Below are 23,762 nucleotides of genomic sequence, written 5' to 3' on the forward strand. Positions count from 1 at the left end.
CTATGTCTCGAGGTCTCTCTGTGTCTCTCTCTGTGTCATAAGAACATAAGAAAGTTTCCCAAACGAGAGGAGGCCTTCACCCATCTTGCTCGTTTGGTTGTTAGTAGCTTATTGATCCCAGAATCTCATCAAGCAGCTTCTTGAAGGATCCCAGGGTGTCTGTCTGTGTCTCGAGGTCTCTCTCTCTCTCTCTCTCTCTCTCTCTCTCTCTCTGAGTTTCCTACATACTTTTTTTATTTGTTCAGAACAAGAAGCTGAACAAGATGAGGGGGGTAAGAATAGTGCGTGTGTGTCTGATTTTGTGTGCGTGCGTCTGCGTGTGTGTGTGTGTGTGTGTCTGCGTGTGTGTGTGTGAGTGCGTCTGCGTGTGTGTGTGCGTGCGTCTGCGTGTGCGTGTGCGTCTGCGTGGTGTGTGCGTGTATTTCAAAATGTCTTCAATGGACTTTTGTATATATTAATATTCATGTCTTCTGATATCTCTCCCGCTCTCTGTCCCTCTCCTCCTCTCTCCCTCTCGCAGAACATGAACAACATGAAGAAGGTCAGTTTATTAATAATAATAATAATAATAATAATAATAATAATAATAATAAATAATGTGAGCTCTGAGGAACGGGACGAGCTCTGAGGAACGGGACGAGCTCTGAGGGGCTGAACGGGACGAGCTCTGAGGAACGGGACGAGCTCTGAGGAACGGGACGAGCTCTGAGGAACGGGACGCGCTCTGAGGGGCTGAACGGGACGAGCTCTGAGGAACGTGACGAGCTCTGAGTGGCTGAACGGGACGAGCTCCGAGGGGCTGAACGGGACGAGCTCTGAGGACGGGACGAGCTCTGAGGGGCTGAACGGGACGAGCTCTGAGGAACGGACGAGCTCTGAGGGGCTGAACGGGACGAGCTCTGAGGGGCTGAACGGGACGAGGTCTGAGGAACGAGACGAGCTCTGAGGAACGGGACGAGCTCTGAGGGGCTGAACGGGACGAGCTCTGAGGAACGGGACGAGCTCTGAGGAACGGGACGAGCTCTGAGGAACGGGACGAGCTCTGAGGGGCTGAACGGGACGAGCTCTGAGGAACGGGACGAGCTCTGAGGAACGGGACGAGCTCTGAGGGGCTGAACGGGACGAGCTCTGAGGAACGGGGGCGAGCTCTGAGGGGCTGAACGGGACGAGCTCTGAGGGGCTGAACGGGACGAGCTCTGAGGAACGGGACGAGCTCTGAGGAACGGGACGAGCTCTGAGGGGCTGAACGGGACGAGCTCTGAGGGGCTGAACGGGACGGGCTCTGAGGGGCTGAACGGGACGAGCTCTGAGGACGGGACACGCTGAGGGCTGAACGGATGAGCTCTGAGGGGCTGAACGGGACGAGCTCTGAGGACGGGACGAGCTCTGAGGGGCTGAACGGACGAGCTCTGAGGAACGGGACGAGCTCTGAGGAACGGGACGAGCTCTGAGGGGCTGAACGGGACGAGCTCTGAGGAACGGGACGAGCTCTGAGGAACGGGACGAGCTCCGAGGGGCTGAACGGGACGAGCTCTGAGGAACGGACGAGCTCTGAGGGGCTGAACGGGACGAGCTCTGAGGAACGGGACGAGCTCTGAGGGGCTGAACGGGACGAGCTCTGAGGACGGGACGAGCTCTGAGGAACGGGACGAGCTCCGAGGGGCTGAACGGGACGAGCTCTGAGGGACGGGACGAGCTCTGAGGGGCTGAACGGACGAGCTCTGAGGAACGGGATGAGCTCTGAGGGGCTGAACGGGACGAGCTCTGAGGAACGGGACGAGCTCTGAGGGGCTGAACGGGACGAGCTCTGAGGAACGGGACGAGCTCTGAGGGGCTGAGACGTTGAATTTGTCAAATAAAACTAATAATTTTCTTATTTCTTTGTTTATTTACAGAAGAGGAGAGACCAAGACCAAGGTAACTGTGGGATCTGTCTGTCTGTCTGTCTGTCCTGTGTGTCTGTCTGTCTGTCTGTCTGTCTGTCTGTTTTACATTTTCACACACCTCTCTGGAGGAGCACTCGTCCGATTGTGATGAAACTCGCTCAGGACCTTCTTCAGTCACAATCTATTGAAAGGATCAGAATCTGGGGGTGTGTGGCGGTCTGTCTCTGTCTGTCTGGCTGTCTGTCTCTGTGTCTGTCTGTCTGTCTCTGTCTCTCTCTGGCTGTCTCTGTGTCTGTCACATTTAGGAAACTACTTCCATTGTGGCTCAAAGAAGGAGCCGGCAGACCTTTGTAATCTATACAGATATTTGAGCCAACATGGCTGACACAGGGTGCAGTTTCCTGCGGTGTTAAGCCAGGTTATTACTCATGTGTTTAGTTTGTTGTGTTTTTAGACCGACTCCTCCTCAGCTTGCCCCTCCGAAGATTCCCGAGGGAGACAGAGTGGATTTCGATGTGAGTCCAATCCCGGTTCATTTCATATTTATAATTACTGTCTCTCGATCTCTTCAGTTATCAGATCTCAATCCAACTAAAATATCCCACAGCTACCACCAACATACCAATGTGTGTGTGTCTGTCTGTCTGTCTGTGTGTCTGTTTGCCTGTCTGTTTGTCTGTGTCTCTCTGTCTGTCTGTGCGTCTCTCTGTCCCTCTGTCTCTCTCCCTGTCTGTGTCTCTCTGTCTGTCTGTGCATCTCTCTGTCCCTCTGTCTCTCTCCCTGTCTGTGTCTCTCTGTCTGTCTGTGCGTCTCTCTGTCCCTCTGTCTCTCTCCCTGTCTGTGTGTCTTTCTGTCTGTCTGTGCGTCTCTCTGTCTCTCTCCCTGTCTGTGCGTCTCTCTGTCCCTCTCCCTGTCTGTGTCTCTCTGTCTGTCTGTGCATCTCTCTGTCCCTCTGTCTCTCTCCCTGGCTGTGCTCTCTGTCTGTCTGTGCATCTCTCTGTCCCTCTGTCTCTCTCCCTGTCTGTGTCTCTCTGTCTGTCTGTGCATCTCTCTGTCCCTCTGTCTCTCTCCCTGTCTGTGTCTCTCTGTCTGTCTGTGCGTCTCTGTCCCTCTGTCTCTCTCCCTGTCTGTGTGTCTCAGGATATTCACAGGAAGCGGATGGAGAAGGATTTCGCGGAGCTCCAGACTCTCATCAATGCTCACTTTGAGCAGCGCCAGAAAGAGGAGGAAGAGCTGATCCAACTGAAGGACAGGATTGTGGGTATCTACCCCCCCCGAACCCCCCTCTCAAATTCACATTCAATTCAATAAAACGTTTATTGCTCATCGCTGTACAGAAATCACTCCCATTATGACACCTCTCCTCTCTCCCTCCTCCCTCTCTCCTCTCTCTCCTCTCCCCTCTCTCTCCTCTCTCTCCTCTCTCTCCTCTTCTCTCCTCTCCTCTCTCCCTCCTCTCTCCCCTCTCCTCTCCTCTCCTCTCCTCTCCTCTCCCTACTCTCTCTCTCTCTCTCCTCTCTCTCCTCCTCTCTCTCCCCTCTCTCCCCTCTCCCTCTCTCCTCTCCTCTCTCTCCTCTCCTCTCTCCCTCCTCTCTCCTCTCCTCTCTCCTCTCCCCTCTCTCCTCTCTCCTCTCTCCTCTCCTTTCTCCTCTCCCCTCCTCTTCTCTCCTCTCTCTCCCCCCCTCTCCTCTCTCCTCCTCCTCTCCCTCCCCCTCCCCTCCTCTCCCCTCCCTCTCTCCTCTCTCTCTCCTCTCTCTCTCTCTCTCTCTCTCCCCTCTCCTCTCTCTCCCCTCTCCTCTCTCTCCTCTCCTTTCTCCTCTCCTCTCCCTCCTCTCTCTCCCCTCTCCCCTCTCCTCTCTCCTCTCCTCTCTCTCCTCTCCTCCTCTCCCTCCTCTCCCCTCTCCTCTCTCTCCTCTCTCTCCTCTCCTCCTCTCCCTCCTCTCCCCTCTCTCCTCTCTCTCCTCTCTCTCCTCTCCTTTCTCCTCTCCCCTCCTCTTCTCTCCTCTCTCCCTCCTCTCTCCCCTCCTCTCTCTCCCCTCTCCTCTCATCTCTCATCCTCTCTCCTCTCTCCTCTCTCTCCTCTCTCTCCTCTCTCTCTCCTCTCCCCTCTCTCTCTCCTCTCTCTCTCTCCTCTCTCTCTCCTCTCTCTCTCCTCTCCTCCCTCTCTCTCCTCTCCCCTCCTCTCTCTCCCCTCTCTCCTCTCTCTCTCCTCTCCTCTCTCAGGAGAATCGTCGTTCAGAGCGTGCGGCGCAGCAGAGGGTTCGAAGTGAGAAGGATCGCGATCGGCAGGTCCGCCTCGCGGTGAGTCACAGGCAGGAAGCTGCCTCCATTGTGTCTCTGACACGGTGCCGGCACCCGATTGTAACCTACACAGCATGAGAGCCAAGATGGCCGTCACAGGGCGCAGTTTCTTACATTTGAAGTCCCATTGCCAGGGTTGAATTGAATCGACTGCATTTGACTTTGGTTGAATGGACCCCTCCCCGCTCCCTCCCTCCCTCCCCCCCTCTCTCTCCCCTCTCTCTCTCAGGAGGAGAGGAATCGGAAGGAGGAGGAGGAGGCTAAGAAGCGGGCCGAGGACGAAGCGAAGAAGAAGAAGGTCCTGTCCAACATGGGGGCGCACTTCGGAGGCTTCCTGGCCAAGGTGAGACCCCAACATACCCTCCACTCACACCCCAACCCAACATACCCTCCACTCACACACCAACCCAACATACCTCCACTCACACCCCAACCCAACATACCACTCACACCCCAACCCAACATACCCTCCACTCACACCCCAACATACCCTCCACTCACCCCAACCCAACATACCCTCCACTCACACACCAACCCAACATACCCTCCACTCACACCCCAACCCAACATACCCCTCCACTCACCCCACCCAACATACCCTCCACTCACACCCCAACCCAACATACCCTCCGCTCACACCCCAACATACCCTCCACTCACACCCCAACCCAACATACCCTCCACTCACACCCCAACCCAACAACCCTCCACTCACACCCCAACCCAACATACCTCCGCTCACACCCCAACCCAACATACCCTCCACTCACACCCCAACATACCCTCCACTCACACCCCAACCCAACATACCCTCCACTCACACCCCAACCCAACATACCCTCGCTCACCCAACCAACCCCTCCACACCCACCCAACATACCCTCCACTCACACCCCAACCCAACATACCCCTCCACTCACACCCCAACCCAACATACCCTCCGCTCACACCCCCAACCCAACATACCCTCCACTCACACACCAACATACCCCACTCACCACCCCAACCCAACATACCCTCCGCTCACACCCCAACCCAACATACCCTCCACTCACACCCCAACCCAACATACCCTCCACTCACACCCCAACCCAACATACCCTCCGCTCACACCCCAACATACCCTCCACTCACACCCCAACCCAACATACCCTCCACTCACAACCCAACCCAACATACCCTCCACTCACACCCCAACCCAACATACCCTCCGCTCACACCCCAACATACCCTCCACTCACACCCCAACCCAACATACCCTCCACTCACACCCCAACCCAACATACCCTCCACTCACACCCCAACCCAACATACCCTCCACTCACACCCCAACCCAACATACCCTCCACTCACACCCCAACATACCCTCCACTCACACCCCAACCCAACATACCCTCCACTCACACCCCAACCCAACATACCCTCCACTCACACCCCAACATACCCTCCACTCACACCCCAACCCAACATACCCTCCGCTCACACCCCAACATATTATTATTATTATTATTATTTATTTCTTAGCAGACGCCCTTATCCAGGGCGACTTACAATTGTTACAAGATATCACATTATACATTATTTCACATTATACAGATATCACATTATTTTTTACATACAATTCCCCATTTATACAGTTGGGTTTTTACTGGAGCAATCTAGGTAAAGTACCTTGCTCAAGGGTACAACAGCAGCAGTGTCCCCCACCTGGGATTGAACCCACGACCCTCCGGTCAAGAGTCCAGAGCAATAACCATTACTCCAAACTGCTGCTCCAAACTGCATACCCTCCACTCACACCCCAACCCAACATACCCTCCACTCACACCCCAACCCAACATACCCTCCACTCACACCCCAACATACCCTCCACTCACCCCCAACCCAACATACCCTCCGCTCACCACCCCAACATACCCTCCACTCACACCCCAACCCAACATACCCTCCGCTCACACCCCAACCCAACATACCCTCCACTCACACCCCAACATACCCTCCACTCACACCCCAACCCAACATACCCTCCACTCACACCCCAACCCAACATACCCTCCACTCACACCCCAACCCAACATACCCTCCGCTCACACCCCAACCCAACATACCCTCCACTCACACCCCAACCCAACATACCCTCCACTCACACCCCAACCCAACATACCCTCCACTCACACCCCAACATACCCTCCACTCACACCCCAACCCAACATACCCTCCACTCACACCCCAACCCAACATACCCTCCACTCACACCCCAACCCAACATACCCTCCACTCACACACCAACCCAACATACCCTCCACTCACACCCCAACCCAACATACCCTCCACTCACACTCCAACCCAACATACCCTCCACTCACACCCCAACATACCCTCCACTCACCCCAACATACCCTCCACTCACACTCCAACCCAACATACCCTCCACTCACCCCAACCCAACATACCCTCCACTCACACCCCAACATACCCTCCACTCACACCCCAACCCAACATACCCTCCACTCACACCCCAACATACCCTCCACTCACACCCCAACCCAACATACCCTCCACTCACACCCCAACCCAACATACCCTCCACTCACACCCCAACCCAACATACTTTCCACTCACACCCCAACATACCCTCCACTCACACCCCAACCCAACATACCCTCCACTCACACCCCAACATACCCTCCACTCACACCCCAACCCAACACACCCTCCACTCACACCCCAACCCAACATACCCTCCACTCACACTCCAACCCAACATACCCTCCACTCACACCCCAACCCAACATACCCTCCACTCACACACCAACCCAACATACCCTCCACTCACACCCCAACATACCCCAACGCAGCACCCTCTACTCACCTGTCTGTCTGTCTTTGTTCTTTCGTTCAGCTTCTCTGAGTCTTTCCATCTGTCTACCCATTGTCTCACTGTCCATCTGTGAGTTTGTAAATGTGTCCATCCATCCATCCGTCTGTCAACCCTTATATTTACCTGTTGTCTGTCTGTATCAGTCTGTCTGTGTGCCTGTCTGTCTGTATCTGTGTGTCTTTGCCCTACCCCCTCTACCCTCACTCTCTCCCTATCTCTCCAGAGCAAAACGCAGATGTTTTCACTCTTTCTTTCTTTTTTTCTTTCTCTTTTCCTCTGCCTCGCTCTCCCGGGTTTTCCAGGCGGAGCATCGCCGCGGGAAGCGACAGACGGGCCGCGAGATCAAGAAGAAGACGCTGGCGGAGCGGAAGAGAGCCCTGAACATCGAGGGCCTGCGGGAGGAGGGGCTCAGGTACCAGAAACTGCAGCCATTAGGGCTCCCGGCCCCATTGAGAAATATAGGGAATCAGAGCCAAGATGGCCGACAATGGGTCCAGTTTCCTATTATAGCCAGAGGTTAGGAAACTAAAGCCATTAGGGTTCCAGGACGGAGCCCGGCCCCATTGAGAACTATAGGGAATCAGAGCCAAGATGGCCGACACCGGGTCCAGTTTCCTATCACTGTAGCCAGTTACAGCACCTTCCTCAAGGTTAGGAAACTGGCTCCATTGTGGCTCTGAGCAGGACTCGGCTCCCCATTGTGAGCTATGGTGGAGTTTGAGCCAGGATGGAGGCACGGGGGCGCGGTTTCCTGCCCCTCTGACAGCGTGTTGTTTCTCAGGGAGAAGGCGGAGGAGCTGTGGAACTGGATCCATCAGCTGGAGTCGGAGAAATTCGACCTGATGGAGAAAATGATGAAGCAGAAATACCAGGTGTGTGCGTGAGAGAGTCTGAGCTCCATTTATACATCTAGAAACCAATATTTCAGTTATAATTTCTCAAACTAAAATATCCCACCCTGACACGAGGTCACTGTGTAATCTCCTTGCAATGGCATTTCTCTCTCTCTCTCGCTCCCCTCTCCCTCATTCTTCTCTTTTCAGATAAATGTCCTTTGCAATCGCATCACCCACGCTCAGAAATTGTAAGCAGTGTCTGTGTCTCTCTCTGTCCCTTGTTGTGTCCCTTTCTCTATCCTTCCATCTGTCTGTCCGTTTTATGTCTGTCCCACTGTCCCTCTTCTCGCCTCTCTCCTCTCCTCTCTCCCCTCTCCCTCCTCCCCTCTCTCCGCCTCTCTCTCCTCTCTTCCCCTCTCCTCCTCTCTCTCCTCTCCTCTCTCCCCCTCTTCCTCTCTCCTCTCCTCTCCCCTCTCTCCTCTCTCCTCTCCTCTCTCTTCTCTCTCTCCTCTCTCTCCTAGCTCTCCTCTCCCCTCTCTCCTCTCTCTTCTCTCTCCTCTCCTCTCCTCTCTCTCCTCTTTCCTCTCCTCTCTCTCTCCTCTCTGATTCATGTCTGTTCTTGGCAGCACTAAGAAAGGCGCTGGTAAAGGGAGGGTTGTGGGAAGATGGAAGTAAAGCAGAGAGACAGGAGGAGATCTCCACGTTGCTGTGCCTTCAAATGCTTTCGAAAGAAGATTCAAGAGATTCAACCTCCCCTCCCACTCGCTCTCCAAATTCCATTCACTCCGTTATGTACACCCTCTCCTCTCTCCCTCCCCCTCCCTCTCCCTCTCCCCCTCCCCCTCCTCTCTCTTCCTCATCCCCTCCTTCCTCCCCTCCTCTCCTCTCTCCCTCCCCATCTCATCCTCTCCTCTCTCCCTCCCCCTCATCCCCTCCTCTCTCTTCCTCATCCCCTCCTCTCTCCCGTGTGTATTCAGTGTGTTTTGCTGTTTGATTCAATGTAACTCTTCTTCAAGGAGACTTTACTCTGCTCAATAAATGTATAATCACATATATATTTATATTTATTGTATTTAATTTTAGGAAATACACATTCTATTTCACATTATTCTCCGGGGGGGGGGGGGGGGGGAGAGGGGTATGAATTCTTACCCTTCAAGTTATATATATATATTTTTTTAAGAATTCATACCCCTCAAGTTCACAATCAAACCAACATGAAAAAACACATCACAAGTTACAGAAAATAAAATCTATGAGTTTAACAATAAGACACACCTGAGCTTGTTACCCGAAACACGGGGGGTGTGGTTAGGGAGGGGTGTGTGGTTAGGAAGGGGTGTGGTTGGGGGTGTGGTTAGGAAGGGGTGTGGTTAGGGAGGGGTGTGGTTAGGGAGGGGTGTGGTTAGGGGCGTGGTTGGGTGTGGTTAGGGAGAGGTGTGGTTTAGGGAGGGGTGTGGTTAGGAAGGGGTGTGGTTGGGGAAGAGTGTGGTTGGGGGCGTGGTTGGGGAGAGGTGTGGTTACGGAGGGGTGTGGTTTAGGGAGGGGTGTGGTTTAGGGAGGGGTGTGGTTTAGGGAGGGGTGTGGTTTAGGGAGGGGTGTGGTCAGGGAGGGGTGTGGTTACGGAGGGGTGTGGTTACGGAGGGGTGTGGTTTAGGGAGGGGTGTGGTCAGGGAGGGGTGTGGTTACGGAGGGGTGTGGTAAGGGAGGGGTGTGGTTTAGGGAGGGGTATCGTTAGGATGGGGTGTGGTTTAGGGAGGGGTGTGGTTACGGAGGGGTGTGGTTTAGGGAGGGGTGTGGTCAGGGGGCGGGGTCTCGTTTCTCAGGCAGAGCCGATTACCGGCATTGTGATCGTCAGGATCTGAAGAAAGAAAACAAAACAAAATCTATTAGAGACACACACATCCCATAATAACCCTGAGAGAGCCTCACACACACACACATCCCATAATAACCCTGAGAGAGCCTCACACACACACACACACATCCCATAATAACCCTGAGAGAGCCTCACTCTGGATCCTCACACACACATCCCATAATAACCCTGACAGAGCCTCACACACACACACACACATCCCATAATAACCCTGACAGAGCCTCACTCTGGATCCTCACACATCCCATAATAACCCTGAGAGAGCCTCACTCTGGATCCACACACATCCCATAATAACCCTGAGAGAGCCTCACTCTGGATCCACACACACACATCCCATAATAACCCTGAGAGAGCCTCACACACACACACATCCCATAATAACCCTGAGAGAGCCTCACTCTGGATCCTCACATCCCATAATAACCCTGACAGAGCCTCACTCTGGATCCTCACACATCCCATAATAACCCTGAGAGAGCCTCACTCTGGATCCTCACACATCCCATAATAACCCTGAGAGAGCCTCACTCTGGATCCACACACATCCCATAATAACCCTGAGAGAGCCTCACTCTGGATCCACACACATCCCATAATAACCCTGAGAGAGCCTCACACACACACACACACACCATAATAACCCTGAGAGAGCCTCACTCTGGATCCACACATCCCATAATAACCCTGACAGAGCCTCACTCTGGATCCTCACACACACACACATCCCATAATAACCCTGAGAGAGCCTCACTCTGGTTCCGCACATCCCATAATAACCCTGTGAGAGCCTCACTCTGGATCCACACATCCCATAATAACCCTGAGAGAGCCTCACTCTGGATCCTCACACATCCCATAATAACCCTGTGAGAGCCTCACTCTGGATCCACACATCCCATAATAACCCTGAGAGAGCCTCACTCTGGATCCTCACATCCCATAATAACCCTGAGAGAGCCTCACTCTGGATCATCACATCCCATAATAACCCTGAGAGAGCCTCACTCTGGATCCTCACACACACATCCCATAATAACCCTGAGAGAGCCTCACTCTGGATCCTCACACACACATCCCATAATAACCCTGAGAGAGCCTCACTCTGGATCCTCACACATCCCATAATAACCCTGAGAGAGCCTCACTCTGGATCCTCACACATCCCATAATAACCCTGTGAGAGCCTCACTCTGGATCCACACATCCCATAATAACCCTGAGAAAGCCTCACTCTGGATCCACACATCCCATAATAACCCTGAGAGAGCCTCACTCTGGATCCACACATCCCATAATAACCCTGACAGAGCCTCACTCTGGATCCACACATCCCATAATAACCCTGAGAGAGCCTCACTCTGGATCCTCACATCCCATAATAACCCTGAGAGAGCCTCACTCTGGATCATCACATCCCATAATAACCCTGAGAGAGCCTCACTCTGGATCCTCACATCCCATAATAACCCTGAGAGAGCCTCACTCTGGATCCTCACACATCCCATAATAACCCTGAGAGAGCCTCACTCTGGATCCACACATCCCATAATAACCCTGAGAGAGCCTCACTCTGGATCCACACATCCCATAATAACCCTGAGAGAGCCTCACTCTGGATCCTCACATCCCATAATAACCCTGAGAGAGCCTCACTCTGGATCCTCACACATCCCATAATAACCCTGAGAGAGCCTCACTCTGGATCCTCACATCCCATAATAACCCTGTGAGAGCCTCACTCTGGATCCACACATCCCATAATAACCCTGAGAGAGCCTCACTCTGGATCCTCACATCCCATAATAACCCTGAGAGAGCCTCACTCTGGATCCTCACATCCCATAATAACCCTGAGAGAGCCTCACTCTGGATCCTCACATCCCATAATAACCCTGAGAGAGCCTCACTCTGGATCCTCACATCCCATAATAACCCTGAGAGAGCCTCACTCTGGTTCCACGGTGATGCTGAGCTGCGCTGCTCTCCGGGTCGATGATGAAGGGAAGGAAGCAGTCGAGGTGATAGAGGGAGGGACGAGCAGACAGGACCATCCTGTCCTCCCCGAGATCGAGAACGAGGGAGCGAGAGGAGGGCTGAGAGAGAGAGAGAGAGAGAGAGAAAGAGAGAGAAAGGGAGAGGAGAGAGGGGAGAGGAGAGGAGAGAGGAGAGAGGGGAGAGAGGGGAGAGGAGAGGAGAGAGGAGAGAGAGGGAGAGGGTCATTACTGAACACTCAGAGAAAACAGATAGATATCAAGCATTCAATAGACAGATAGACAGACACAGAGATACATTGATACAGACACAGATAGACACACAGACACACAGATAGACACACAGACACAGACACACAGACACACAGATAGACACACAGACACACAGATAGACACACAGACACAGACACACAGACACACAGATAGACAGACACAGACACACAGATAGACACACAGACACAGACACACAGACACAGACACAGAGATACATTGATACAGACACAGATAGACAGACACAGACACACAGACACACAGATAGACACACAGACACAGACACAGACAGACTCCAGTTCAATTGCAAGTGATTTGAATCGCGGTTCACATGCAACCACACACACACACACACACACACACACACACACAGCTGTTTCACTTGTAGCTTCACCCAGACCAGTCCTACTGGAAGGAGGACACAGCGATACACAGACACACAGATACTCAGACACACAGACACACAGACAGACAGACAGACACACACAGCGATACACAGACAGACAGGCAGAGACAGACAGACACAGACCGACAGGGCCTCACCACTTTGGGCAGGCTGATCTCCGCGATGAGATATTGGGGCTCCCCTTGAGGGGGTTCCACAGTGAGGGTGAGAGGAGGAGACTCCCCCAAACTAGAGAGAGAGAGAGAGAGAGAGAGATTAGTAACTGATACAGGGTGTCTGTATAGCACACGTGTGTGTGTGTGTGTGTGTGTGTGTGTGTGTGTGTGTGTGTGTGTGTTTCTCTATCTCTGCATGTCTTTATGACCATTATATATATTTCTGAAAACTCCACACTGCCCTCAAAAAACATAAAGACCTTATAAACACGACCCTGTCAATCAATCAATCAATCCCTCCACTCACCTGTCAGAGCGTGAGGTCATAAAACACACCCCCTGTCAATCAATCAATCCCTCCACTCACCTGTCAGAGCGTGAGGTCATAAAACACCCCCCCTGTCAATCAATCAATCCCTCCACTCACCTGTCAGAGCGTGAGGTCATAAAACACCCCCCCTGTCAATCAATCAATCCCTCCACTCACCTGTCAGAGAGTGAGGTCAGCTGATCGTCTGTCAGTCTGGAGAATAAAAAACAGGAGTCAAAAACCAGCAATCCCAGTCACTGAACTGGGAGGCTCCCATTAAACACAGAGCAGCGATCACTACACTGTCCTTACCTCCTTAGAGAGACACAGACAGACAGAGACACACAAACAGAGACACACACACACACACACACACAGAGACACACACACAGAGACACACACAGACACACACACAGTTTAATCTCACCGGCTCTCTAGCTCCTGGATCCCGGGTCGTGGTTTGGTTCGGATGTTCTGATCCGCAATGGAGCCGAGGAACTTCCTGTTCTTCAGAATCTTCCACTCTGAGCGAGAGTGAGACAGAGGAAGACAGGATGAGAGAGAGGGAAAGAAAGAGACAGACAGACAGTGAGGTATCCGCAGCCTGCCTGTTTTCTGCGGATTCTCTTCATGCTCAGAGTCTCTCCTCACCTCGGCACAACTGCAGATCGTACTTATTCTCCAGCCCCTCGAACGACACGGCGATCAGAAACTCCAGAACCAGCTCCGAGCCCTGAGGAACACACAGAGATACGAGACAGCGATGAGAAACACACAGAGACACGAGACAGCGATGAGAAACACAGAGAGATACGAGACAGCGATGAGAAACACACAGAGATACGAGACAGCGATGAGGAACACACAGAGACACGAGACAGCGATGAGGAACACACAGAGACACGAGACAGCGATGAGAAACACAGAGAGATACGAGACAGCGATGAGGAACACACAGAGATACGAGACAGCGATGAGAAACACAGAGAGACACGAGACAGCGATGAGAAACACACAGAGATACGAGACAGCGATGAGGAACACACAGAGACACGAGACAGCGATGAGAAACACACAGAGATACGAGACAGCGATGAGAAACACACAGAGACACGAGACAGCGATGAGGAACACACAGAGACACGAGACAGCGATGAGGAACACACAGAGATACGAGACAGCGATGAGAAACACACAGAGACACGAGACAGCGATGAGAAACACACAGAGACACGAGACAGCGATGAGAAACACACAGAGATACGAGACAGCGATGAGAAACACACAGAGATACGAGACAGTGATGAGAAACACACAGAGACACGAGACAGCGATGAGAAACACACAGAGACACGAGACAGCGATGAGAAACACACAGAGATACGAGACAGCGATGAGAAACACACAGAGATATGAGACAGCGATGAGAAACAGCTCCCTGAGAAACACACAGAGATACGAGACAGCGATGAGAAACACACAGAGATACGAGACAGCGATGAGAAACACACAGAGATACGAGACAGCGATGAGAAACACACAGAGATACGAGACAGCGATGAGAAACACACAGAGATACGAGACAGCGATGAGAAACACACAGAGATACGAGACAGCGATGAGAAACACACAGAGATACGAGACAGCGATGAGGAACACACAGAGATACGAGACAGCGATGAGAAACACACAGAGATACGAGACAGCGATGAGAAACACACAGAGATACGAGACAGCGATGAGAAACACACAGAGATACGAGACAGCGATGAGAAACACACAGAGATACGAGACAGCGATGAGAAACACACAGAGATACGAGACAGCAATGAGAAACACACAGAGATACGAGACAGCGATGAGAAACAGCTCCCTGAGAAACACACAGAGATACGAGACAGCGATGAGAAACACACAGAGACACGAGACAGCGATGAGAAACACACAGAGACACGAGACAGCGATGAGAAACACACAGAGACACGAGACAGCGATGAGAAACACACAGAGATACGAGACAGCGATGAGAAACACACAGAGATACGAGACAGCGATGAGAAACACAGAGACACGAGACAGCGATGAGAAACACACAGAGATACGAGACAGCGATGAGAAACACACAGAGATACGAGACAGCGATGAGAAACACACAGAGATACGAGACAGCGATGAGAAACACACAGAGATACGAGACAGCGATGAGAAACACAGAGACACGAGACAGCGATGAGAAACACACAGAGATACGAGACAGCGATGAGAAACACACAGAGATACGAGACAGCGATGAGAAACAGCTCCCTGAGAAACACACAGAGACACGAGACAGCGATGAGAAACACACAGAGATACGAGACAGCGATGAGAAACACACAGAGATACGAGACAGCGATGAGAAACACACAGAGATACGAGACAGCGATGAGGAACACACAGAGATACGAGACAGCGATGAGAAACACACAGAGATACGAGACAGCGATGAGAAACACACAGAGACACGAGACAGCGATGAGAAACACACAGAGATACGAGACAGCGATGAGAAACACACAGAGATACGAGACAGCGATGAGAAACACACAGATACGAGACAGCGATGAGGAACACACAGAGATACGAGACAGCGATGAGAAACACACAGACACGAGACAGCGATGAGAAACACACAGATACGAGACAGCGATGAGGAACACACAGAGACACGAGACAGCGATGAGAAACACACAGAGACACGAGACAGCGATGAGAAACACACAGAGAACGAGACAGCGATGAGAAACACACAGAGATACGAGACAGCGATGAGAAACACACAGAGACACGAGACAGCGATGAGAAACACACAGAGACACGAGACAGCGATGAGAAACACACAGAGACACGAGACAGCGATGAGGAACACACAGAGACACGAGACAGCGATGAGAAACACACAGAGACACGAGACAGCGATGAGAAACACACAGATACGAGACAGCGATGAGAAACACACAGAGATACGAGACAGCGATGAGAAACACACAGAGACACGAGACAGCGATGAGAAACACACAGAGACACGAGACAGCGATGAGAAACACACAGAGACACGAGACAGCGATGAGAAACACACAGAGACACGAGACAGCGATGAGAAACACACAGAGACACGAGACAGCGATGAGAAACACACAGAGACACGAGACAGCGATGAGAAACACACAGAGATACGAGACAGCGATGAGAAACACACAGAGACACGAGACAGCGATGAGAAACACACAGAGACACGAGACAGCGATGAGAAACACACAGAGATACGAGACAGCGATGAGAAACACACAGAGACACGAGACAGCGATGAGAAACACACAGAGACACGAGACAGCGATGAGAAACACACAGAGACACGAGACAGCGATGAGAAACACACAGAGACACGAGACAGCGATGAGAAACACACAGAGACACGAGACAGCGATGAGAAACACACAGAGACACGAGACAGCGATGAGAAACACACAGAGATACGAGACAGCGATGAGAAACACACAGAGACACGAGACAGCGATGAGAAACACACAGAGATACGAGACAGCGATGAGAAACACACAGAGATACGAGACAGCGATGAGAAACACACAGAGACACGAGACAGCAATGAGAAACACACAGAGACACGAGACAGCGATGAGAAACACACAGAGACACGAGACAGCGATGAGAAACACACAGAGACACGAGACAGCGATGAGAAACACACAGAGATACGAGACAGCGATGAGAAACACACAGAGACACGAGACAGCGATGAGAAACACACAGAGATACGAGACAGCGATGAGAAACACACAGAGATACGAGACAGCGATGAGGAACACACAGAGATACGAGACAGCGATGAGAAACACACAGAGACACGAGACAGCGATGAGGAACACACAGAGACACGAGACAGCGATGAGAGAGACACGAGACAGCGATGAGAAACACACAGAGATACGAGACAGCGATGAGGAACACACAGAGACACGAGACAGCGATGAGAAACACACAGAGACACGAGACAGCGATGAGAAACACACAGAGACACGAGACAGCGATGAGGAACACACAGAGATACGAGACAGCGATGAGAAACACACAGAGATACGAGACAGCGATGAGGAACACACAGAGATACGAGACAGCGATGAGAAACACACAGAGATACGAGACAGCGATGAGAAACACACAGAGACACGAGACAGCGATGAGAAACACACAGAGACACGAGACAGCGATGAGAAACACACAGAGACACGAGACAGCGATGAGAAACACACAGAGACACGAGACAGCGATGAGAAACACACAGAGACACGAGACAGCGATGAGAAACACACAGAGATACGAGACAGCGATGAGGAACACACAGAGATACGAGACAGCGATGAGAAACACACAGAGATACGAGACAGCGATGAGAAACACACAGAGACACGAGACAGCGATGAGAAACACACAGAGATACGAGACAGCGATGAGAAACACACAGAGATACGAGACAGCGATGAGGAACACACAGAGATACGAGACAGCGATGAGGAACACACAGAGATACGAGACAGCGATGAGAAACACACAGAGATACGAGACAGCGATGAGAAACACACAGAGACACGAGACAGCGATGAGAAACACACAGAGACACGAGACAGCGATGAGAAACACACAGAGACACGAGACAGCGATGAGAAACACACAGAGACACGAGACAGCGATGAGAAACACACAGAGACACGAGACAGCGATGAGAAACACACAGAGATACGAGACAGCGATGAGAAACACACAGAGATACGAGACAGCGATGAGAAACACACAGAGATACGAGACAGCGATGAGGAACACACAGAGACACGAGACAGCGATGAGAAACACACAGAGACACGAGACAGCGATGAGAAACACACAGAGATACGAGACAGCGATGAGAAACACACAGAGACACGAGACAGCGATGAGAAACACACAGAGACACGAGACAGCGATGAGAAACACACAGAGATACGAGACAGCGATGAGAAACACACAGAGATACGAGACAGCGATGAGAAACACACAGAGATACGAGACAGCGATGAGGAACACACAGAGATACGAGACAGCGATGAGAAACACACAGAGATACGAGACAGCGATGAGAAACACACAGAGATACGAGACAGCGATGAGAAACACACAGAGACACGAGACAGCGATGAGGAACACACAGAGATACGAGACAGCGATGAGAAACACACAGAGACACGAGACAGCGATGAGAAACACAGAGAGACACGAGACAGCGATGAGAAACACAGAGACACGAGACAGCGATGAGAAACAGCTCCCTGAGGAACACACAGAGATACGAGACAGCGATGAGAAACACACAGAGACACGAGACAGTGATGAGAAACACACAGAGACACGAGACAGCGATGAGGAACACACAGAGACACGAGACAGCGATGAGAAACACACAGAGACACGAGACAGTGATGAGAAACACACAGAGATACGAGACAGCGATGAGAATGTTATACCATTATTATAACTTATGCTGTCTGTCTCCTCACTAAGCTAACATAGGTGTCCAGTCGACCCCCCTTTCCCTGTCTCTGATGGTACAATCCCAAGAGCACAGTACACTGTATTAGTGAAGAGACTGTACCATAACAAACAGAGAAAGGGGGTGTCGACTGGAGAGATTGACTTATATTTGTGATAAGACTCCACTGTGTTGGGTAACTGCTGTAGTTCAGTACAGGGTGTTATATTAGTGTGATAGAGTTTTCATTCATCATAATTACCTTGGTTTTATTGTAGAATTTAGGGTTTATAACAACATCATAAGCCGTGCAGCCGTTGGAACCTGCAAATAGAATGGGGGAGATAATGTGATTATAAAGAACTACAACTCCCATCACCCCTCACTGTTACTATTAGTGCAGAGGCATGCTGGGACCTGTAGTTTTTCTTCTAGTCCAAATTTACTGTGCTATGATAGCATGGTGAAGCATAGGGAAGCATTGTAAAGCACAGAGAGGTCTGGTAAAGCATAGGCAAGCATTGTAAAGCACAGAGAGGTCTGGTAAAGCATAGGGAAGCATTGTAAAGCACAGAGAGGTGTGGTAAAGCATAGGGAAGCATTGTAAAGCACAGAGAGGTCTGGTAAAGCATAGGGAAGCATTGTAAAGCACAGAGAGGTCTGGTAAAGCATAGGGAAGCATTGTAAAGCACAGAGAGGTGTGGTAAAGCATAGGGAAGCATTGTAAAGCACAGAGAGGTCTGGTAAAGCATAGGGAAGCATTGTAAAGCACAGAGAGGTCTGGTAAAGCATAGGGAAGCATTGTAAAACACAGAAAGGCTTTGTTGTCTCTCCACTTGCTCACTGTTGTCTATCTCCGCATGAGGCTCGCCGAGGCTCATGGGAACTCGGAATCCCGAGGGGTCTTCCGATTGGAGCAGCTCCACCAGCTCCGCCTCCGAGATGTCCGGAGGGGGCGGGACCTGCGATGACTGACAGATGTTGACAAACACCTTCCCTCCATCAGAGGTCTTTGTCTTCACACAGAAACCTGAGAGAGAGGGAGACCGGGGAGGAAACTGAAGCCATTGTGGTTCAAACACAGAGTCTGGACTGTATTGAGAGCTACAGGAAAGTGTGAGATAAGATGGCTGACATAGGTGCAGTTTCCTGTCTCAGTAGTGCAATAATGGTTCTGTATTACACTGAGGGGCAATGGTAGCACAAGTATAGGGCAGCTGCAATGGGATGTTATTGGGAGAATGGAACCACAGTGTGCTAACTATACCCTCAATGATCTTCAGCCCCTTTCTCTTGTCCTCTGCAATTATTTTAAGTGCCTGTAATGTCACAAGCTGTCCAGCAGGTGTCACTGCACACCAAAGAGCCACTCAGATTACACACTGTATAATATATAGAACTATGGCTATTGAAACTCAGGGGGGTTGTCTGAATCGTGTTTGGTGTTGCTGTATAATATATAAAACTATGGCTATTGAAACTCAGGGGGACTGTCTGAATCGTGTTTGGTGTTGCTGTATAATATATAAAACTATGGCTATTGAAACTCAGGGGGACTGTCTGAATCGTGTTTGGTGTTGCTGTATAATATATAAAACTATGGCTATTGAAACTCAGGGGGACTGTCTGAATCGTGTTTGGTGTTGCTGTATAATATATAAAACTATGGCTATTGAAACTCAGGGGGACTGTCTGAATCGTGTTTGGTGTTGCTGTATAATATATAAAACTATGGCTATTGAAACTCAGGGGGACTGTCTGAACTGTGTTTGGTGTTGCTGTATAATATATAAAACTATGGCTATTGAAACTCAGGGGGACTGTCTGAATCGTGTTTGAATCTCACCTGGTTCTGGTTTTATCGGTTTTGAATTTGGTGTCACCTGACTTTGCATTTCTTGAGCAGCCTAAAATAAAACAAAAACATATAAATCAAATAATTATATTTCAGTTGATTACCCAGAAGCAGTAAAATTGAGTTTCTGATCCAGTGAAGTTCTGGATGACGAAGGCATTAAAACGTTTCTCTGCTAACTTGACTTTCTCTCTCATTCTCTTCTGGTTTGGAGTTTCTGATCCAGTGAAGTTCTGGATGATGAAGGCATTAAAACGTTTCTCTGCTAACTTGACTTTCTCTCTCAGTCTCTTCTGGTTTGGAGTTCACAGTTTTCTCACCTGTAACAGTAATTTCTGATAGAGATTTTCATCCTCATTGATTCCTTCCTCACATTCTGCAGAAAGCAAAGACTGGTCACAAGGTGACGAGGAATCCATCATTACTATTCAGCAAAACAGAAACGCGGATCCAGAAGATGCAGATCCAAAATCCTGTTTAAAAAAAACAAAAAAAACATTTTTTTACTTACTTTACTGTTAATCTCCCTTTAAAGGAGCGCTGACCATCTTTAAAATCCATTCTCTCGCCTCTTATTAGCTTTATTAACAGGATCACTGGCCCCTCCCTTTAAAGGAGCGCTGACCATCTTTAAAATCCATTCTCTCACCTCTTATTAGCTTTATTAACAGGATCACTGGCCCCTCCCTTTAAAGGAGCACTGACCATCTTTAAAATCCATTCTCTCACCTCTTATTAGCTTTATTAACAGGATCACCGGCCCCTCCCTTTAAAGGAGCGCTGACCATCTTTAAAATCCATTCTCTCGCCTCTTATTAGCTTTATTAACAGGATCACTGGCCCCTCCCTTTAAAGGAGCGCTGACCATCTTTAAAATCCATTCTCTCACCTCTTATTAGCTTTATTAACAGGATCACTGGCCCCTCCCTTTAAAGGAGCGCTGACCATCTTTAAAATCCATTCTCTCACCTCTTATTAGCTTTATTAACAGGATCACTGACCCCTCCCTTTAAAGGAGCGCTGACCATCTTTAAAATCCATTCTCTCACCTCTTATTAGCTTTATTAACAGGATCACCGGCCCCTCCCTTTAAAGGAGCGCTGACCATCTTTAAAATCCATTCTCTCACCTCTTATTAGCTTTATTAACAGGATCACTGGCCCCTCCCTTTAAAGGAGCGCTGACCATCTTTAAAATCCATTCTCTCACCTCTTATTAGCTTTATTAACAGGATCACTGGCCCCTCCCTTTAAAGGAGCGCTGACCATCTTTAAAATCCATTCTCTCACCTCTTATTAGCTTTATTAACATGATCACTGGCCCCTCCCTTTAAAGGAGCGCTGACCATCTTTAAAATCCATTCTCTCACCTCTTATTAGCTTTATTAACAGGATCACTGACCCCTCCCTTTAAAGGAGCGCTGACCATCTTTAAAATCCATTCTCTCACCTCTTATTAGCTTTATTAACAGGATCACTGGCCCCTCCCTTTAAAGGAGCGCTGACCATCTTTAAAATCCATTCTCGCACCTCTTATTAGCTTTATTAACAGGATCACTGGCCCCTCCCTTTAAAGGAGCGCTGACCATCTTTAAAATCCATTCTCTCACCTCTTATTAGCTTTATTAACAGGATCACTGTCCCCTCCCTTTAAAGGAGCGCTGACCATCTTTAAAATCCATTCTCTCACCTCTTATTAGCTTTATTAACATGATCACTGGCCCCTCCCTTTAAAGGAGCGCTGACCATCTTTAAAATCCATTCTCTCACCTCTTATTAGCTTTATTAACAGGATCACTGAACCCTCCCTTTAAAGGAGCGCTGACCATCTTTAAAATCCATTCTCTCACCTCTTATTAGCTTTATTAACAGGATCGCTGGCCCCTCCCTTTAAAGGAGCGCTGACCATCTTTAAAATCCATTCTCTCACCTCTTATTAGCTTTATTAACAGGATCACTGACCCCTCCCTTTAAAGGAGCGCTGACCATCTTTAAAATCCATTCTCTCACCTCTTATTAGCTTTATTAACAGTATCGCTGGTCCCTCCCTTTAAAGGAGCGCTGACCATCTTTAAAATCCATTCTCTCACCTCTTATTAGCTTTATTAACAGGATCACTGACCCCTCCCTTTAAAGGAGCGCTGACCATCTTTAAAATCCATCTTTTTTAAAACTACGAGAACGCATTTTTTAGACTGTATGGCGTTTTACAAATAATTATAAATCGATTCCAAATATTTGCTATATTTACAATACGTCTCTTTAAAAAAAAACGTAAATATAAGCATGTATGTTTGTATTATTTTTTAAATAAACAGCGAATTGAGACGGCAGTTAACTGACAGCGTGAAACTCTAAAATAATATAAAACGAACAAGGATAAATTATAATATTATTATTATTATTATTATTATTATTATAACCACGTTTCTTTACTCACCTCGAGGGAAGTCCGGCGCTCCTGGAAGTTTCTTGTCGGTTGGTTATGCTTGACCTTCTTCCGGTTTTGAGACGCCGCCCGTTTGTTTGACCTTCTTCCGGTTTGAGACGCTGGCGGGAACGCCTCTTTTGTTGACGTCACGGTGCGCGCAGGCGCGCATGGGAGGAGGTGTTTTCCATTGAGAGTAAATTGTCGCATTTCTTAGATTAATTTCGCCGCGTTATAAAAAAAAAAGACATGGAACTCGTGAGGTTCATTTTCACTGCTGCTCAAGACCTCTTGAACGAAACGGGAAAACTGTTCATAATTAGGATAAAAATTAATATTTTCTCAGCGCAGTCTCGGATTGTGGCGCATGCGCAGAAACATTGCTCGCAACATACACGTATCTGTATATATTGTAGCGTTTTTGTCAGGTTTATGAAGCAGGACTCACGGAGACAGTGTGGAACTCTCGGTCTCGAATCTTTATTTTAATAAACAGAGAATTCCTGTCAGGGTCCGGAATTCACGCCACTAAAACAACAAACCCTTCTTTATCCTCTATTGCTATCTCTCTCTCTAGTCGCTGTCACTCTCTCTCACTCCCCGTCTCTCCCCCCTCTGTCACTCATCCACCACCTTATATAACCTCCCCTCATCTCCCGCCACTGTCCGGCTCAACCAATCGACCCATGGTCTGCAGTCCCCCTTTTCCCGCTGCCAACTAACGGCGTGACCCGTTCCCCTTACAATACACATAACATAAAAGACAGACAAGACAAACGGGACAGACAACAAGTCCTGCAACAATACAATTGTCCGGGTCGTTACACAGCCCCCCCCTTAGTCCCTCGTCCTCGAGGGAGGGCAAAGTCTCGAAAACGGCCCGGAAGCCGATGATGTCGTTGCGGCCGTGGTCTCCTCACAGGCGTCGATCCCCCGTCAGTCACAGCAGATGGACTGACCGAGTCCAAGGGTGTGGAGCTCCCAGGCAAGGAGCTGTCAGGA

General features: G+C 49.9%; 2 protein-coding genes across 4 annotated transcripts in view; one reads left to right on the forward strand and one right to left on the reverse strand.

Moving 5' to 3' along the window:
* Positions 1-245: 245 nt before the first annotated feature.
* LOC117970678 (troponin T, slow skeletal muscle-like) lies at positions 246-8,959 on the forward strand (the record flags this gene model as incomplete). Its single annotated transcript, XM_059020845.1, is given in 11 exon segments — positions 246-272; positions 521-541; positions 1,896-1,917; positions 2,341-2,401; positions 3,027-3,143; positions 4,110-4,187; positions 4,417-4,530; positions 7,371-7,480; positions 7,850-7,940; positions 8,112-8,152; positions 8,531-8,959. Coding segments are annotated over 11 exon segments (731 nt in total), but the record flags the coding sequence as incomplete, so codon positions are not given.
* A 45-nt stretch (positions 8,960-9,004) lies between these two features.
* Positions 9,005-23,762, reverse strand: part of LOC117407576 (PIH1 domain-containing protein 1) — a 56,861-nt gene continuing 42,103 nt past the window's right edge. The window contains exons 1-11 of one of the 3 annotated variants that reach the window (XM_059020837.1): positions 22,773-22,870; positions 20,654-20,806; positions 20,325-20,385; positions 19,323-19,508; positions 18,741-18,802; positions 13,570-13,651; positions 13,346-13,442; positions 13,096-13,131; positions 12,591-12,681; positions 11,736-11,879; positions 9,005-9,765 (exon numbers count right to left, since the gene is read on the reverse strand). In XM_059020837.1, the coding sequence (XP_058876820.1) occupies positions 9,727-9,765; positions 11,736-11,879; positions 12,591-12,681; positions 13,096-13,131; positions 13,346-13,442; positions 13,570-13,651; positions 18,741-18,802; positions 19,323-19,508; positions 20,325-20,385; positions 20,654-20,755 (900 nt within the window). In that variant the 5' untranslated portion in view covers positions 20,756-20,806; positions 22,773-22,870 and the 3' untranslated portion in view covers positions 9,005-9,726. Of the gene's footprint in view, positions 9,766-11,735; positions 11,880-12,590; positions 12,682-13,095; positions 13,132-13,345; positions 13,443-13,569; positions 13,652-18,740; positions 18,803-19,322; positions 19,509-20,324; positions 20,386-20,653; positions 20,807-22,772; positions 22,871-23,762 lie in introns of those variants that run through there. The other 2 variants (XM_059020838.1, XM_059020839.1) reach the window with 2 other exon arrangements.

This window comes from Acipenser ruthenus, unplaced genomic scaffold (genome assembly GCF_902713425.1).
Source record: "Acipenser ruthenus unplaced genomic scaffold, fAciRut3.2 maternal haplotype, whole genome shotgun sequence".
NCBI classification, from domain to species: domain Eukaryota; kingdom Metazoa; phylum Chordata; class Actinopteri; order Acipenseriformes; family Acipenseridae; genus Acipenser; species Acipenser ruthenus.